Consider the following 19,355-nt stretch of genomic DNA (forward strand, 5'->3'; position numbering starts at 1 on the left):
TATCTCTGACTGTCCTGGAGTTGTGTAGACCAGGCTGACCTCAAACTCACAGAGAGCCTCCTGTCTCTGCCTCCAAGTGCTGGGATTAAAGGCTAGCCATCACACCTGGCCTGAGGAAAGTCTTAACAACCTGCCTGCCTGCCTTCTGTTTTACACTCACAGATATGGGCATGGTATAAAACAACCCTAAGTAAGCCAGAACACCTCAGCTCTAATTCAGAGCCAAGCCTCATGATCTCTTCCCCCTAAGTGTGACTGAGAAACAGTTCATGTCTCCAGTGCTGCTAGGATAAGCCACACTCCTTACCTGCTTCTGGCCAGGTTCCCTGATGGCCACCCCTTCATTTCTGAGGACTGGTATATGGGTGCAGTCTGGGGATGCTGCACCATGGCATTCTGAGAAGGCCCCATTCTTGATGATATCATTGTACTGGGAGGACTGGATACTCGACCAAAAGCCGGATCTGGTGGTTGTCCCATTCCTTGAAGAAATAAACAAGAATCAGTGTTCAAATGCTACACCATTGGGGTATCAGCACCCTAGAATTTCCGTGGGTGGCAGAGGATGGTGAGGAAAGGACGTAAAGAGCTATAAGTAGCTAATCTGGGTGTTTTTGCTTCTCATTATGATGACATTTAGAGCAACTGAATGACCTCCTGTAAGAGACTCCTTCCGGGAGGGCAGGGCTGCATGCTGGAACTACAGTCTCCCAACAAGACACCTTTATCCCAGTCTGTCCCAGAACCTCCCAAAGGCAGGTCTGTATACAGAGTGCTTAGCACAATCACAGTGGGCACACAAGTCACTGAGAAGACACTGAAGCCCACACCTGGGATCTGTCTCCCTGGCTAGAAGGTCCAGAGATGACACAGCATTCTTTACCACTGGGACATGAAAACCAGGCAGAGGAAGGCTTATGTCACCCTTTTCAAATGAGGTAAGGGGTGCCATGACTGGTGGAGGGGTGGGAAACATACATATACATACATACATACATACATACACACACACATACGCACGCACATGCTCTCTCTGTCCCCATTATTGTACACATGCTGCTCTACCTGTCATTTTAAACAAGATGGAGTGAACGGTATTTTGATTTTCAAACACAACAGACCTAGTGAAGCTTGTAACCTCATAACATTACTTCGGGAAAGGCACAATATGGCAGGTTTACCATAATTTGTTGGATATGGAAACTGCTGCTGTGGGGCTTGTGGCATTGCTGATCCTGCCAAAACCCCATCCATGCTAGGGGAGGCGGTAACATTGGGAGGTGGGCTGAAGGCCTGGGGCTGAGGCTGTGACATCATCATCGCCATTCTCTGCTGCTGCAGGTGATGGTTCATCAACTCTCGTTTTTGCTGGGCAGCCATTTGAGCATTAAAGAAAGCCTGCTGGTAGCCAATACAAGAGAACCAATCAGTTTCACATAGTGCTGTACAAAACATGAAATATCACAGAGAAAGAACGCTCAGTGTCTTCTCTGTAATTAAAGGAAGATGAAAATTACCAGAAGTGCTCCCTTATACCCATGGCTTCTAAATGCCAGCAAGCACTGAGTCCTCACTATCTAGGATCAGAAGTATCCACACATTCCCAGAAAGCTCAGTGGTTATCTTACAATACAGCAACTCAGTCACAAAGGGACTGGCTGATTTTTACCAGTGGTTTTATTTAATGAAGGAATCTCTCCTCCCCAAACTCTTACTACTAACAAAGGAGAAGAGATTGAAGGACAAAGTAGAGAGGCTGGAGAGATGGCTTAGAAGTTAAGCACTGGCTGCTCTTCCAAGGACCTGGGTTCAATTCCCAGCACCCACATGGCAGTTTACAACCACCTGTAACTCCAGTCCCTGAAGACCTCACATCCTCTTCTGGCCTCCAGGGGCACTGGGCATGCACATGGTGCACAGACAGCCATACTGGTAACACACTCAAACACAAAAGTAACTTTTTCTAAAGAACAGAGTGATGAAACCAATTCTTACAAGAACTTTAGGATTATTCTCACTTGTGTAGTAATAGACATGGACTGAGGACCAGGCTAAGCTGGGATGTGGCGGGTCATTCTCTGCTGGGAACTTACCTGGGGCTGCATCATGGGCCTCATCACAGCAGCAGCACCAGCAGGGTTTTCCATTTTCATTTCAAGTGCCTGCCGGCTCTGATTCAAAAACTGAACAGAGAGAAGTTAGTAGGGTCAAGTGGATGGTGTAAAGGAGGCCCAATCAGCTTTACAACTTTTAGCACCACCCAGTGAGATGACCTCTCCAACCCACTGAGCTGGGAAGCCAGCCACATCTAAACTGAACTGGTTTGTTTTCACTCTGCGGAAGAGAGACGGCTCGGCAGCTGAGAGCATGTGCTGTTCATCCAGAGGACCAGGTTCCTTTCACAGCACTACATGGTGGCTCAGTCACTGCTACCTCCAGCTCCAGGGGACACACACCTCTGACCTCTGCAGGCACATGTACATTTACTTACATACGCACTCCTACCTATATAGTACATCTTTAAAAAGAGAAATAGAGAAATCCTGACAAGTTCTTGCCTGAGTGTAAAGCTGGTTTGGCACTGAGTCAAAAGTCAAAGAGCAACTTGAACATCATTGTAACAGGAGCTCAACAGACTCAGTGTCAGGTTTCTCCAGGGCTTGTTCAGACAATCAGAGGAACAACTTTAACTTGATCAGATAATAGTGAAGATTTGGTAGAAAAAAAATGCTAAAACTAAACACTACCATGAGCACAGACACACAGCTTCCCCAGTTCTAAACCCACCTCACCAACAACCACTCCCTGGCTCTGGCTCAATAAATTCAGCTCAACCACTTATCTACTCAAGTGATCTGTCTAGTGTCACCAAATGTAACCTGCACACTTATCAGCACTTACAGTTTGTGCAGCCATTACATTTAGAAACATGTTTGTCTTTTCTTTTTTGGTTTTCTCTGTATTGTTTTGGAGCCTGTCCTGGAACTCGCTCTGTAGACCAGGCTGGCTTCGAACTCACTGAGCTCCGCCTGCCTCTGCCTCCCTAGTGCTGGGATTAAAGGCGTGCGCCACCAATGCCTGGCTCCTTGAAACAATTGTTTTAAAACAACTGGGAGGTTTAAGAAAACATCAGGAAAAAATGGAAGTTCTAGTTGGAATATTCTTTTTAAATATTTGTTCTTGTTTTAAGTGTGTGTGCAACTGTGAGATTTTTTAGAGATCATAAGAGATGTGGGTCTCTGAACTAGAGTTAGACTGTGAATGATCCAACATGGGTGCCAGGAACCAAACATAGGTCCTCTGCAAAAGCAATACATGTTCTTAACTGCTGAACATGCTCCAGCCCCAAAGTACTAAAAGTTTTAAAAATACCAAAAAGCAGCAGCTTCCATTAAAATCTAAGATCAAGAGTGGTAGTAGCACACACCTACAATCCTAGTAGGAGAGGTTGAGGCAGGAGGATCACAAGTTCAAAGGCCGTCTGAGTTCCTAGAGTTGTGTTCAAAGGCTGCTTGGGATTAGCAAGAGCATGCCTTTAAACTGAAAAGCTAAAATCAAAGTTTAAGTCTTTGGTCATCATACTAAGAAACACCATTCAAGCGCTGCCAGGTCTTGCTGTTCTTCAGAGGAAATCATTTCTGTCATTTTAACCTGGTCTGTTTTGTTCTGTTGGAAAAAGGGCTCACTGTGTAGCCCTGGCTGGCCTGGTATTGTGTAAACCAAGCTGGCCTGAAGAACTCAAGAGATCTCCCTGTTTCTGCCTCAAAGGTGCTGGACTAAGCAGGGCATGACTCTAAGGATGACACTAGGCTTCTTGGCTTGCCATAGAAAGCACTTTTACCCACTGGGTCATTTTGCCACCACTAATGTTATACCATAGAATATACTTATAGAAAAATACCTAAAATTTACACACACTCAACAAGGAACCGTCTACACAAACAAAACCATAAACAGAAATGAAAGCAAAAGGAACTCCTTTAGTTAGCAAGGAGGAGAGACCAGTGGCAAGAGTTCTGAAGAATGCGGCCTGAACGCCACTGAGAGCCTGGGCAAGCACACAATGGGCTCACCTGCTGGCCCTGAAGCCTCTGCTGAAGCTGCATCCTCAGTTGCTTCGGGGTGTTTGTCCTTGGTCTCACCATGCTAGCTCTGGGATGCATCCCTTGGAGAGGAAAGCTCCCTTGCTGGCTAATCTGATTCATCATAGAGTTAAAAGATGGCGACTGTCCCTGAAGGTTAAAGCCTGCTTGCATTGGAGGACCCTGGGGTGGGTACGTCTGTCCATAGAGTGCTGCTTTCTGGTCCATCATCACTGCTGCTTCTTGGCCTTGAAAAACATCTTGTTTGGCCTCCAAAGCTTGCCCCTTAAACATCAGAAACAAATGAAAAGTGAGCTACATCTGAGAAAGTAACCAAAAGCAAACAGCCCAAACAAGGTTAAAAAAAAAAAAAGTCAACTCAATATATGGCACAGACCCAGAAGCAAATCAAGGTTTGGGCCTGAAGTTTACAGGAACACACACATACCTTCTCTGTTGGGAGTGAGTCCTTGCGTGGGGCAGACTCAAACACTCTACACTCTGCCTTTTCAGTGGCTACAATGCAGTCAATCCCTAAAGAAATACTACCTGCCCAAGACCAGTAACAATCACACTTCTCAAACCAAGCAGACAATAAGTCAACGTCACAGTAGGCAACACACTCTCACACTGACTTATCTCACTACTATTCACTCATGGATCTACTCTACTATTTGTGTCTTTTAGGACTACACAACTTGTTTATGTTTTTTGAGTTTTTTGTTTGTTTGTTTTTTGTGTTGTTGTTGTTGTTTTCCCTGAGGCAGGGCTTCTCTGTTTAGTCTGGATGTCCTGGAACTCACTCTGTCAGCCAGTCAAGTCTCAAACTTAAGAGATCACTGCTTCTGCCTCCCAAGAGCAGAGTTTAAAGGCGTGTGCCACCATGCAGAGCCTAAGACTACAAAACTTTTTCTGGGCTACTTTGGAACAAGTGTTTGAGCTTAGCATCCAACCTTGACCCCCGCCCCCAAATCTTTTCAGTTATCCTAAGAAATCCCACCCACATCCAGAGGCAAGAATAAAAGACCTTCACATGTTTGCTCTTATTCCTAAGACTGGGAGAAGTCGAGAACCTTCTGGGAGAGCAGAGGTGGCTTTCCCTCCATGTGGAACAGGTGCACTGTCACCAGCAGGGAGCAGCAGGTAGAATGATCAGAGAGAAGAACTGTGCATGGTCATGTGTGGACCTGCCTGAGAATGCTGCACTAGGGAACAAGGAGTCCATTATCTGTCCTTACACTGTTCTTTCTTACCTGCAATGATAAGTAATGCCCTACATACACCTCCATGCTAGAACAAACTAGCAAGTGAATTCTGTAACGTCCTTTTCCTCTGGGCTTTTTCATGAGGTGAAGGGGAGGGTTGGGGGAGTCCCACACACACACACCTCCTCAACGATAGTCTGGGGGAATCTGTGTGGTGTCTGTGTTTAGAAATGACTTCAATAGACTTTTCCTTTAGTTAACTCAAAGAGGCAGCAGAAAGTCTTGTGGACTCCCATGTGGCTCCAAATGTAAGTCTGCAGCATGGGACAACCATGATTGGAAGGGATGGAAGAAAACGTAGGGGAATTTGGTTGTGATTAATAACAAGTCATTAGATTTCCTGGTTTTCAAATATTTTCAATGAAAGGAAATCAGTGTATTAATTTTTAGTAGCAAATAGCTGTATAGTGGAAGTGATTAAATAAATTATGGGAAAAGTTAAAGGTGCCTGCTGCCAAGCCCAACAGCTCAAGTTCAATCCCTTGCTCCCGCACAGTGGCTGGTGAATTGGCTGAGTGGTAAGACATCTGCCACCAATTGTGACAACCTGAGTTGGGTTCCCAAAACCTACATTATGGAAGGATAGGCCTGACCCCCACAGGCTGTTCTCGGGTTTAGTGTGGTGTGCATATGCATGGGCAGACACAAAGACAAAATAGAATAAAATTTAGCTTTACAAACCTGTTCTTTTAATTTAAATAAAAGCTCACATAATTTGTGCATAGCAAGAGATGATTTAGGTAACTGGGGGGGGGGAGCACTTCTCATGTCCAGAATGAAGGAACTCCCAGTCAAAAGCTTAAGGTGGTTGCCAGGCAGTAGTGGGGCACACCTTTAATCCCAGCATTCAGGAGGCAGAGAAAGGCAGATCTCTGAGTTCAAGGACAGCCAGGGCTACACAGAGAAAGGGGGTAGAGGGAGGAGCTAAAGGTGTCAGCTATCACTATTCCTCAAGTGGCCAGTGTTAGGGTCAGACATCCATGCCATGATGACCCCCCCCAATAAAAAAAAAAAAAGTAAAACAGCACCTTCTGAAGGATGAAATAAGAAACTGTCAGGTGCATTGTGCACTTTTGCCTTCTCCTGGCCCCAAAAGCCAAGAACACAGTGGCCAGCCTTGCTGAGTCTTGTCCAATAACCCTGCTAGGCCACCCACACCACTATCTGTGTTCTACTCTAGCCTTTCCTTGCTTGGTTGAGACTCAAGAGTACATTGGGGTTTACTCTCAGGTTTCCCTCTTCGGCTATATTTCCTGACTGGTGCTCCAGACATGGAGGACAACTAGCTATCGAATTATACTTTCTACCCCAAACATCTCTGCACTCGATTGGCTTACACAAATAAAACGTTAACATCTTTTTCTGGGTGTCCCCAGTGTCTCAAGCTTAGTATGTAGAAACAGAAATGTCTCCCCACTTTCCTACAAGAAAAGAAAACTCGCTGTTCTCAATCTCCCCTGTATCATTGCATTGCTCCCCAGAACTCCTTCCTTCCAAGTGTGTATAATGGTATACACATTCACCCAGCCTTCCTGGGGTTCCTCCTTGCTGGTTATATACTTCCATTCTCTGCATTCCATTCCCATAATCCTAAGGATTCTTCCAGCATCCATGCTTCTACTGTCTTGTCCATCACTCCAACTCTGCTCATTCTAGACATGAGACAGGGTTTCACTGTGTAACATCCCTGGCTGGTTCTGGAACTCAGAGATCCACCTGCCTCTGAGTGGTGGTGGCGCCCAGTTTACATCAGACATATTTAATAAAGCAGTTGTACGTTACATTTAACACAGCACACATTAACCTTTCTCTTACCAAATCTACTAAGACAAATGTAAAGAATTTAGAAGGTTCTGAGAACTTGCCTAACTCACTGATAAATATTGTACAAGCAGGAATTAGCCAGTCATTTGGGACTCCACTGTCCAGCCTCTGCCTGCCACTTTATTAAGGGACACCTATACTCTTACAGTTTCTCCATTCCTGAAGTACTTATTCATCATTTTCTACATTTCTCATTTGGACCCTGTCTCCCTGATCAGACATCACACCATAAGTATTTAGTATGTAAACACACGTGTACCTAGTATGTAAACACACGTGGCACTTCTACTTTACTATTGTGTGTGTGCACCACAGTGCATATGTGGAGGTCAGAAGTCAGCTTTGTGGAGTTGGTTCTCTCCTTCCAATTTCATGTGGACCTTTACATGAGATCCAGGAATCTAACTTTCAGGTTGCCAGGGTAGGCCAGCCTGCTGGAACAGTATTCTATTGACTATCTCATCTTGTCACTTGTCATCCTTGGCTATTTTTATAGATGGATTAGATAGATATCAATTAAATGCTCCCAGTTAACAACCTAGCTTCTGGGATTTCCCCAGCATTTTACTGTTATAAATTACTGTGGACATTAAACAACTGATCAGTTGGTTGGTTTGTTTCTTTGGGGGAATTTTTTTGTTTTTAAGACAGGGTTTCTCACCAGGATTATTACATAGAGAAATCCTGGGGAGTGGGGGGGGGGGAGGAAACGGGACGATAGGGTTGGTCTGTGTAGCACTGAATGTCCTAGAACTCACTTTGTAGACCAGGCTAGCCTGGAAAACTCAGAGATACCCCCTCCACCTTGACCTCCCCAAGTGTTGGAATTAAAGGTGTACATCACCACGCCCAGCAGCATTCTTAAACTAAAAACAAAACTAACACCAAGCCACCACCAAAAAAAAAAGAAATCACTGGCAATATCTGCTGCCCAGCATTTAGGAGTATCACTACAAAACCACCTGGAGGATGGTGGCAAACACCCTTGATCCTTGTGCTTGGAGGATAGAGGTGGGCAGATGGATCACTGTGCTTTCCAGGCCAACATGGTCTACAGAGTGAGTTCCAGAGTGGTCAGGGCTACAAAGTGAAACTGTTTTAAAAACCAAAAGGAAAAAAAAAGAAAGTAACTACAAAAACATAAAATGAATGGCCAACAAACATGACAAGATATCCAAGCTTGCAAACAAAGCATTTACTTTGGTCTACCATATTGGTATATATAATCTTTTAAATTAACATACCCTGACATTTGTGGCCATCTGCCTGAGCCACACAACACAGTGAAGCTGAGAGGAACAGAAACACCGCTCATATAGAAAAACACTACCACCACCACCATCTTTCTTTCTGAGACAAGGTCCTGATGTGACAGACCAGCCTGACTCTACCTTGAGATTAAAAACCATCTTATTACAAGGTCAACATAAGTTATATTCCTTTTGTACATATATATATATGTACAAAATAGGTTTCCTGAATTTCACATTCCACACCCTATATTCTAACCTCCACCCTGATAAAATGATCTGCCAAACTAACTTGGAAATGTTCTGTCAAATTCCTACCTACAAAGCCCCAAACCTTGAAAACCCCCTAGTCTTGCAGCCTGGGAACTAAATGAAAACCCCATCTTCTCCTACATTCCATGCAGTTTTCTCAAACCCCACTTCAGGGAGCTAGCCCTGTCTGGCAGAAAATAAAGCTTGCTTAATGTGACCAAAGAATTCCAGGTGATGGAAATAACATGCTGCTTGGCCTTCAACTCCAGAGTCATGGGATTTTTCTGACTTGGCTTCCAGAGCAGTTGGGACACCAAGCTCATACATGATCACCTGGGTCACTCAGCCTCTCAAGGACACTCACACTCTACACCCTTCACTTTTCTCTTATGGTGGAAAGAGACATGCTCAATTCTAGATAGCATCCACTGTGACACAAAATTACATCTGCAGAATACACAAAGGCTGAAGGACAGCCCCATCCACACCACAGAGTAAAGACCACACACTGACATAACATCTACAGACTACACAGAGGCTGAAGGGTGGTGTCCCCCCCCCACACACACACACAGAAGACCACGCAGTGAAACCTTTGATAACTGACAGTGATGGCAATTTGCACTGACATCCTACTAAAAAGTATGTCTAGTTATTAACAATGCCCCCCCATACTGCTCAGAGAGGGATTTAAGCTCCCCCTTTCTATTTGTCATAATTTTTTTTTTATTGTTTTGAGTTTTTGAGATAGAGTTTGATTGTGTAGTTCTGGATGGCCTAGAACTTGCTATATATACCAGGGTGACCTTGAACAGAAACTGCTAGTTTCTGTCTCTGAGAGTGCTGGGTCTGAAGGTGAGCACCACCTCATTGGTGCATTCATCAGAACTTTAGATAGAGACCTATAACCAGACCCCGGGAAGGAACATGACACAGACCAAGTACAGTATGTTCTTCAGCCCAGGGTCAGGTGCCACCCTCTGCAGCTCATTCATACAAACACAGACTCGCACCACACAGCACTCCACAGTTGTTCTTCAGTATCAGGGTTAGGTGTCACTGGCATCTCTAAACTTGAACATCAGAACTGCTCAGTGTTTCTCCAAACCCCTTTGAAAATTCAATGAAAGAGCCTGGAGAAATGGTTCCACAGTTAAGGGCAATGGTTGCTTTTCCAAAGGACATAAGTTCAATTCCCAGCACCCATATCAAGTGGTTAACAAATGCCAGTAATTCTAGCTTTAGGAGATCCAGTGTCCTCTTCTGGTTTCCATGGGTCCCTGCATGCATGCGGCAGATGCAAAAACACATTCCCATACATCCTTAAGTCTGTGATCAACTTAAAGAAATGCCTGAACATTGCCCACACACAATTTAAACAGAAGCAACCACTCCAAAAACATTTCAAAATATTTGTGATGTAGGGCATGGTGGCACATGCCTTTAATCCCAGCACTGGTAAGGCAGAGGCAAGTAACTCTGAGGATAGCCTGATCTACAGAATTCCAGGACACAGAGAAATCCTGTCTTGAAAAACAAAAATAAAATTGTAAAAGCGGACTTCTATGAAATGGGTGTACAAGCAAGAGCTGCAGATGCTCTGATTTGCCACTCTAAGTGTTATTTAAACCACCACACACAGACACAGCCTCCCGGCACACCTACCCACTAGTTACATACAGAGTTATAAAATAGCATTTGGTGGGGCAGGGGAGAGGGCTCAGTGCTTAAGAGCATTTGCTACTCTTGAAGTGGACCCAGGTTCAGCTAATAGCCACCTTTAAATCTAGCCAAGTGATCCAATACCTTGTGTAAAAGCAATGGCTGTCCTCAAACACACAAAGATCTACCTGCCTCTTCCTCCCAAGTGCTCTAAAGCATTTAAGAACTGTGTCTTCTAGAGGATTGGGGTTTGTTCCCAACACCCATATGTTGACTCACAGCTGTCTTTAACAGTTCCAAAGAATACAAAACCCTCTTCCGGTGTCTGTGGGTACCAGGCATGCACATGGTACACAGATATACATGCAGGCAAAATAAAAATAAAGTTAAACTTAAAAAACTAAGCAGCATCTTAAAAAGGATGGTGGTTTCATAAGCTCTTTATTTGGTTGTGGTAAAAAGAGATACAAACGTGCACTTTCTCACAAGTGATACAAAGACACAGAGTCCTGTTTCAAGCCTGTGCTTGTACTCATGAATATGCAATGAATACTCATTGGCACTCTTACATTTCCACATTGACTGTCACTCACCTGATTCACAAGCTCAGGGATGCCCAAGGCCCTGTCGATTTCCTCCAGGCCCGTGGCGTCTGTGTTGCTCAGAAGTGTGTGCAGCTGGTCCAGCAGTGCTCTTTCGTCACTCTGGCCTTCTGCATTAGAAGGCGGCCCAAGCAGGTCATCCAGAGGATTTCTAAGAAGAGGCCTAGAGAGAGGCTTGAGTCAGCTTTAATGCTGCTGGACTGGGTTCATGAGAACCTGCATTCCACACTCAGGACCACAAAAAAATCCAAAGAAAAACTTTAATAGTGCTCTTTGTTATTGCTATTTAGGCTTATGTTTTCCGAGAGTCTTGATAAATCCCTTAAGTCTAGCCTCAGACTCATGCCCACCAATTGCCCACCAATTGTGTATAATTTTAGAAAGACCATCATGTGACAGAGCTTGGGTGGAGGGCTTCTTTATTGGGGAAAAGCGAATGGGAAAAGAGGGGAGATTGGAGACTGGCATCTAGGGACAGGGGTAGCAGAAGAAAAGAGAGGAAGGGGGACAGGGGGCAGGAGGCGGGCAGGGTCCTTAGTGAATGTGCACAGGTGGTGCTCTTAGTGGCTGCAGCTGAGGGTGTATCCTGTCAGAAACCCCAAGGGCAGGCCAATACAGAGATGGCTGAACACCAATCTCTCCTGTTTAATGTTAAATGCTGAGATTTATACAAAGTTCACATTTAACATCAAATTAAAAATAACCACTATAAAATATGTATGTTTGGGAGGGGGAAGAGTCAAGGTAGAACTTCTCTGTATTAACAGTCTTGGCTGTCCTGGAACTCATTCTGTAGATCAGGCTGGCCTCAAACTCAGAGGTCCTCCTGCCTCTGCCTCCCGAGTGCTGGGATTAAAGGTGTGTGTACCACTCCTGGCAAAAATTAACCTTTAACAATGGATAATTTCCTAAAAACATTTCATGGGTAAGGATGGGCACAAATTGTTGCACCTACTTTTATTTTTTTTAGGAAAGAAAACATTGTAAGTTCATTCTGTGTTTTATTTTTAATATGTTTAATAAACTACCACTAAGCAACACCTCTTGCCCACATCTTTTAAAAAATTGTTGTCAGCCCAGTCTTGAAAAACCAAAGAAACAAAAAAAGTTAATTTTCAGGGGCTGGAGAGATGGCTAGGCTGGTGTGGGTTCAGTTCCAAGCACCCAGATGGAGGGTCACAACAATGTGTAGCTCCAGCTACAGGGGTTGACACCCTCTTCTGGCCTCCGTGAACACTTCACCCACAGGATGCACAGACACAAATGAAGACAAAAAAACCCATTATATCTTTTTAAAATAAGTAAATCTTTTAAAACTAATTTTCAGAGAAACAGACAATACCAGAACATCACTTATATAAGTAGTCAGAACGTGCCTTTACCAACTGCTGCTAATGAGTACCTCTCCTTGGGAGATGCCTTTCCTAAGGCCCTTTGGAGGCTTGAAGGCTAAGCTGTGGTTCTATCCCCTTCTCCCCTCCCAGATGACTCTGTTTGCTGCCTCAGCTGATGGCCAACAGTCAACTATAACATTTCTTACTCTTTCAGAATTGTTCCTGCTCAGCTCTTAAATCCAATGCAAACATTTCCCACATCACAATATAAAGCCCTACCTATTTTGAGTCCCATGAGGACCTTGTTCCATAGGCAGCATGCCCTCTGGCCAGGAGCCTGGTTGATTAGATGGTGCTGCTGCTTGGCCATAGGGATTGACCCCCATTCCCATGGAAATCTCACCAGTTCCTGGGGGATCAAAAGCAGACCATGAATTTTCAAAGGAGCCAATAACAAAATTACCATAAAGCATGTACTTTTTCATTTTTACTGAAATAGACAGCTTACTCATTTGAAGTATCTGCTGCTGTTGTTGCTGTTGCTGCAATGCTGGTCTTGCACCTGGTATTCTATTAGAACGAAGAGGCAAGGTGGGCACTGAGCCCCCCATGGCAGGTCTTGGCAAAGCAGCACTGTAGTCTCCTGCCCTTCCCAGGGGACTTGATCCCATAGGTTCCATTCTGCTGGCCTTTGAGTTAGCCAAACCCCACTCTCCTGGGGAAGGAGTCTGATTCACAGCAACAGCGACATTTCTGTTTGGTCCACCTAAAGGAGGTAGAACTCATCAGGCCTCAACCAGAACATAGCAAAGCCCTTTGTGTACAGGGAGAGCCATTATATACAACAGTGGCTGGAACAACAGAGCACTGCCATCCTAGAGCAGGGCTGGCCAACTACAAAGGCAGTATCTAGAAGCCACTACTCCCACACACTCACAGGTTAGAGAGACAGTCCAGAACCAACGAACTAAAAAGTTTAAATACTCAAGACATAAAACAAAGACACACCAAGAAAGGAACATTATACTACTAATAATATTTTTAAAATATTACTTAATTCTAATGTTTGAAAGTTGTCTGTATTTTAAAGGAACTTCAAGGAAATCACTACACTTAGAAGTAACCTACCCATACTGGCACCGTAATTCTCCTGACTATCCATCACTCTTGGATTCCCAGTCAGTGTGGGCTGTTTTGGTAACACCGGGAAAGCACTGACATTCTTCACTGGAGGACCAGAGCCAACAGAAACAGGGCTATCTAGAGACACAGCTCGGTTATACGGAGGACGGACAGGCTGCACAGGCTGTGGACTTCGCAAACCTGTTGAAGACACATTAATATCCTTTGCTGACTCAATATTTAAATAATCAAGTGCAAGAAACAAACACCACTAAGCCCCACACAAAGTCTTTCTTATAAAAACAACCACCACCACCTTCTTTTACAAAATAAGGTATGCCAAAAAAGAAAGAAAAAAAAAAAAAAGCTCCAAGTCCAAATAAAGTACAAACACTAATCTGCATGTTGGCTGAAGTGCCAGCACTCAGCTGTAGCCTAATATGGTCACACATGATGTTCACATTGGAGTGCCAGAACACAGGCTGAGTAGTGTGGTTTAGTGGCCCATGTTCAGCATGCATGAGGCCCTGTGTGCAGATACCCAGCAACACAAAGCAAGGAAGCAGAGAGAGAAAAATGCATCCATATTTTTAATTCCTAGATCTTCTCCCACATATGTACTTCTACATATTCTCTACTCACAATTGTACAATAAAAACAGTTACACTGCCTTCCAATCAAACAGGGAATAAATGTAAATTTTCCTCCCAACCCTTTTCTTTTTCCAACCTCTCTGACTGCTTGACTATCCATTTCAGTTTAGGAAACAGTACAATTGAAAAATGAGGGAGAGGGAGTACAACTTCTAGGTGTAGTGGCCATGCTTTTGGTCCCAGCATTCAGGTGGCAGTCGGATGGATCTCTGTGATTTCAAGGTCAGGGCTACACAGATAACCCTTTTCAAAGACAGAAAGAGGAGGAGGGGAAAGAAACAAAGAAGGGCGAGGAGAAAGAAGAGGGTAGAAACAACTCATGGCTAAATAACAAGATTCTTTAAGCAACAAAAATGACAAGTATTTAATCCAGTTTTCATCTTTTAACCCTATTCTCTATGTCTAAGAAAAACATCTGCCCCAGGCTCAGATATGGGCTCTCTAATATCAGGCTACTGGGGAAAGATGAACGCCTGACCAGTGAGACAGCTAGCAGCCAGGACACCTGCCGCCAAGCCTGAAGTAGCACCCCACACCCAGGACCCACGGGGTAGAAGGGGAGAACGACCTTCCACAATCTGACCTTCAACCTCACATATGCTGTAGTGAGCATGTACACAAGTGTGCGTGCGTGCACATACACACACACAAAATGAAATGAAATGTAATTCTGAAAAAGGAAGAGGATGCAGGAAAATAACTACACAGACAATAGCAATGAGTGCAAGAACCCAGCAAGGCAGAAGTTGTGTTGTGTGTGAAGTTCCAGGCGCTGCTGATCCCTGGTCTTGGTATAAGGGAACATGCAGCTGTGCTGACAAGTTTCTAATCAAAAGCTAGCAGGGTGTTTGGGGTACGACTGCATCTGGGACGTGGAGTTGAGCCAGCCTAGGCTCCCCATAAAGAGGGTTGTAGCCCTTCCACCCAACTTCACCCCTCAAAAGCGAAAAACTCTGGTACTTCCTTACCCACTGAACTTGGTCCTGCAAACATCTGCTGTTTGGTCCCTGGATGGCTGCCATTTGTAGATACAGGGTTGTTGTAAAACTCAGAACTAGTCAAATCACCAAGAATAGCATCTAGATTATCCAGGTCTCCGGATACCTGAAAATGAACTTTTTCAAGTTATCCTGCATGGAACACCAGATGAAGCTATCAAGGCAGCAGCAAAAGAAACATCACCAGCCAGGAACCCAGTAAAACACAGCAGTGACTTCAGGAGTGTGGTTCGCACTTTCAATCCCAGCACTCCAGTTCCAGGTATGTATCAGGGTGCTATATAGATCTTCAGAATCTGATCTTAGAATCCCTAAAAAATAAGCCTACAGCATAAATTGCCTCACTCTGAGACGCAGAAAATACTTCAAAAGTCATATCCACAACAATAGCTTCCACTGCAATATATAGAGGAACTGCCCCAGTGGTAACAGCCAGGGATGGACAGTGAGACTCTCTTGCGCTCTCTCTAAATCAAATCAACAAAAGAACAGATGAACAAGACCCCCGGTGGTTCCCCGAACAGGCAATGCTCAGATCAAAGGCTGCTCTCCTAGGCGCTCCCCATGTCAGCCTTCACTGCACGGCTCAGCCACTACGGTAATTCGCTGGACTCTGCTCTCCAATGCAGCACTTTTTGCTCTTGCACTGTCTTCCTACCACAGGTCTCTGAGGAAGGTGCAGAGCATTCACAGGCATGCAGATAAGGCAAAGGCAGGCCCGTACCCTATGAGGCTCTGGTCTTTCTCGTTCTCCCTAAAAGGGGCTTTCTCACTCCAGCAAGAGGCTAGCATAGAATGTGCTCTCTCTCACATGCGTGAAGTCTGACTCAAGGAGTAAAACTATGCTGCTAAACGCAAACTTTCCTATTAACGCCTACTGTCCTTAACCCAAGCTGCTCAAGCCAGCATACCCACTTCCATAAGAAAAATTCAAACTGGCCCCTCCAGACTTATTTATAGGGCCCAGAAGATGGCTCAGCAGGAGGCAGTGCTGGCCTGCACACCTGACCACCTCAGTGCAATCTCCTGCCCCACGCTAGAAGAACCCACTCCCAATGACTATCCTTTAATGTGGCATGATGCACCAACCCCCCCCCCCGCGCCACACACACACACTCACATATAGCCACACTTGCACTCACAGACACACTCTTATAAACTCAGTCTCTCACACTCAGATACTCAGACACACATTCTTACACTCACACTGTCTCATACCCACACACTCACCCTCCCTCCCTCACACTCACACCTTCCCTATAATAAATGAAAGTTATAGAATAAATGTTACTATAGTAAATAAATAAAGCTCAAGGTTGTCCTTAAATTTAAAACTAACAATTGATGGGGGTACCACATCCTGTTTATAACCAGACAAGGAGCTGAACAGAGTACCTTACCTCCTCACTGGTCTCTGTCTTAATTTTGGAGTCCTTGTCTTGGCTGGAGCTGGGAGTGGTGGAGCTGCTGCACTGACTCAGTTTACTGTCGCCCACATCTGCTTGGGGCTGCAGCTCTTTGGCAAGGGCATCGCTGGGATCATCCCTGTCCAGCAGGTATCTGAGGAGGGCGTTATTCTCCTTCTTCTTGGGACTTAGCTGCTCCTGCCTGGCACTCCCTTCTCCACAGGGAGCAGTACTGCTAGTGTCTTTCCCAGTGGCCTCTGCAGTGATCTTGGCCACTTCTGCTGGTGAGTTGCCATTCTGCAGCAACTTGTGCAAAATCCGGTGTTTCTCTTGCAACAGAGACCCATGCACATTGGAGGTGGAAGATACTGCCCCTGACGTTGAGGAGGACACTCCAGAGGGGCTGGTAACGCTAATGGAAGAGTCTTTGCAATTTGAATCCAGGGGGGAGTTTGTCATGGAGGAATGGCCTCGGTCATCAGAAGAGCACGTGAGTAGCTGCAGCAGTTTCTTGTGGCCTTTGCTTTCCAGGGGGCCCCTTTGGGTCTCCGAGCCCTCCCCACTGCTCTCCTTACTCTCTTTGTCACTGGGGTGGTCTCTGCTACTATTTGACTGACACAATGAGCTCTCCACTGGATTCTGTTCACAGTATAAGCCTAGGGGGCTCTTGGAATCCTGCCTGCCCACTTTACTTGGCTGGTTTACACTCATATTAGGAGAGTTATCCAACTTGGGGCCTGGTGAAGACAGAGTAGATAAAAGAGAAGTTCCCACGCCTTCGCTGATGGCTTGCAAGGCACTGAGGGAGCTGCTGGAAAAGTTGTGACTCCCTGGGGCGCCAGCAGATCCCATGGGAGAGTGTACACCTGCACATGGAGAAAGATCAGGAGAGATTCAGACAAGCTAAGAAACCACACTTCAAAGCGCCCATCTCAAAGAATGACAGTGGTATGGGAAGACAACCAAAGCAAAAGAAAAGCTACTACTGTGGATACCTGCAACAGGAGAGAACTGGTGTGCAGCCGAGGCCATCTTGGGGCTCCCGCGATTACGTGGAGAAATCATGATGTTTTGTTGGTTGGGGCCAAGACCGGGACTGCCGTGCGGAGGGCTGCTCATGTTGAGCCCATAGCTGCTATTCTGGTAGGAAGATGGTGACTGCAGGCTTTGTCCTGGGGTCAGCGAGGCTATGTTACTGGAGGGCCCGTACCTAGCTCCACCCATCTGCCCTGCATTGCTGGGGTCTGCCACACCATAGGTTCTGCTGCCCAGGGTCTGTACGCTCTGATTGGGAGACATGTTCATGCCGCAACCTGCTGTAGGAGGTCGAATGCCTTGTCCTATAGAATTTGGGTTTGGTCTATATCCGTTCTGTTCTCTGCAAAGAAACAGAAGTTTTTCCTTTAAAAAACTGCAGCCATGCATAAAGGGAAAGCAAAAGGGGAAGGAAGAGAGTGGGAGAGAAGTGCCCAGGAGCATATATGAGGTGTCACTCCAACACCATTTTGGGTGCTAAACACCACGCCAAGCCAGCAATACCTTGCCTTGCTTTTTTAGTTTTTAGATTTAATTTTACATGTATTGGTATTTTGCCTGCATGTGTATAATTTCACCATATGCATGCTTAGTGCCTGTGAGGTCAGAAGGTGGCATTGGTCCCCCCAGAATTATGGACAGTTGTGAGCTATGAATCAGATTCTCTGTAATAAACCACCTCTAGCCCCTATTTGTTCTGTTTTTTCCCAAAACCCACTTTTTGTGACAGGGCCTCATAAGTTACCCAGACTGGCCTTGAAATAAATCATTCATTAACTCAGTCAGAACTTGAGATCATACTGTCTCAGCCACTAGGCCTGAGTTTGGGGATTTGCTTGGGGTTGTTGTTTTTTGTTTGTTGGTTGGTTGATTGGTTTGAGATGGGTCTCATGCAGCCTAGAGTAGCTTTGATTTTACTATGAAGCCAAAGGTTTCCTTAAACTTATCTTCCTGCCTCCACCTGCCAAGTGCTGGAATCACAGAGTATACCACCATACCTAATTTACACTGTGCTAGGAATCAAACCTAGGGCATCATGTAAGGCAAGCATTAACCAGCTGAGTGAGTGACTCCAATAGCATGTTATCTGGAGCCTGTGAGGCCTTGCTACAGCCGACCATACCTAGCTGACCATACCTGGGGAGCATGTAGCAATTCCTCAAGCCAATAATGAGTGAATCTCTCCCCCTCTATGCAGTTAATTTACCATTAATAACATAAGTAATTACTACCCTTTATTTTTATTCTAAAGTCAGTCCCTAGAGACAATATAAATACATCACTAAAAACAAAATGTAACAAGGTACCCACTACTCTCCCAACAGACCACCACCCTCACCCTCATTCCCCACACATCCCGCGCCCTGGCCTTACCCAGGAAGCAATTTAGTAGAAAATATTAACTTTAGATAAAAAACCTTAAAACATCCCTAGATATCTAAATTCACTTCACCAAATCCAACAACTTTCCTGCCTTTTCAACCTTTGTGTATTGATAGCAAAGCGTCCTGAGAGGATGTGAGTGCAATTAGTGTCATCACCTCTGAAGAAAGTGGGTTGAGACGAAGCCATGACGATCATTCGTTACGGGATTTCGGAAGAGCTTGCTTTTTGTCTGTGCACTCACAATAGTTCCATCCGCCAATGAGAAGCGATACACTGGGGTCTCTGCATGGCCATGAATATAAGCTATTGAGGAAAAGCATACTGTTGTTGGTTATCTGAGACTAGACCAGTGCATACAGAAACAGACAGGAAGGACTCGAGCTTCAAATACAAAGTTTTATAAGCCATGTGAACATGAACAAAAGCATAAAAAAATCATCCCCTCTCCCCAAACCACCACATAGCAGGACAAGTGTGCTGTTCA

At 45.0% G+C, this 19,355-nt stretch overlaps 1 protein-coding gene across 2 annotated transcripts in view; it reads right to left on the reverse strand.

Moving 5' to 3' along the window:
* Ncoa3 (nuclear receptor coactivator 3) overlaps nucleotides 1-19,355 on the reverse strand; it is an 84,366-nt gene that overhangs the window by 2,955 nt on the left and 62,056 nt on the right. Inside the window, exons 10-21 of one of the 2 annotated variants that reach the window (XM_051186161.1) lie at nucleotides 19,027-19,174; nucleotides 17,446-17,828; nucleotides 16,445-17,316; nucleotides 15,015-15,150; nucleotides 13,400-13,594; nucleotides 12,780-13,037; nucleotides 12,551-12,680; nucleotides 10,929-11,100; nucleotides 4,074-4,367; nucleotides 2,094-2,183; nucleotides 1,182-1,398; nucleotides 308-482 (exon numbers count right to left, since the gene is read on the reverse strand). In XM_051186161.1, coding sequence (XP_051042118.1) covers nucleotides 308-482; nucleotides 1,182-1,398; nucleotides 2,094-2,183; nucleotides 4,074-4,367; nucleotides 10,929-11,100; nucleotides 12,551-12,680; nucleotides 12,780-13,037; nucleotides 13,400-13,594; nucleotides 15,015-15,150; nucleotides 16,445-17,316; nucleotides 17,446-17,828; nucleotides 19,027-19,174 — 3,070 coding nt within the window. Of the gene's footprint in view, nucleotides 1-307; nucleotides 483-1,181; nucleotides 1,402-2,093; nucleotides 2,184-4,073; nucleotides 4,368-10,928; nucleotides 11,101-12,550; nucleotides 12,681-12,779; nucleotides 13,038-13,399; nucleotides 13,595-15,014; nucleotides 15,151-16,444; nucleotides 17,317-17,445; nucleotides 17,829-19,026; nucleotides 19,175-19,355 lie in introns of both variants that reach the window. The other variant, XM_051186152.1, reaches the window with a different exon arrangement.

This window comes from Phodopus roborovskii, unplaced genomic scaffold (genome assembly GCF_943737965.1).
Source record: "Phodopus roborovskii unplaced genomic scaffold, PHOROB, whole genome shotgun sequence".
Classification (NCBI taxonomy): domain Eukaryota; kingdom Metazoa; phylum Chordata; class Mammalia; order Rodentia; family Cricetidae; genus Phodopus; species Phodopus roborovskii.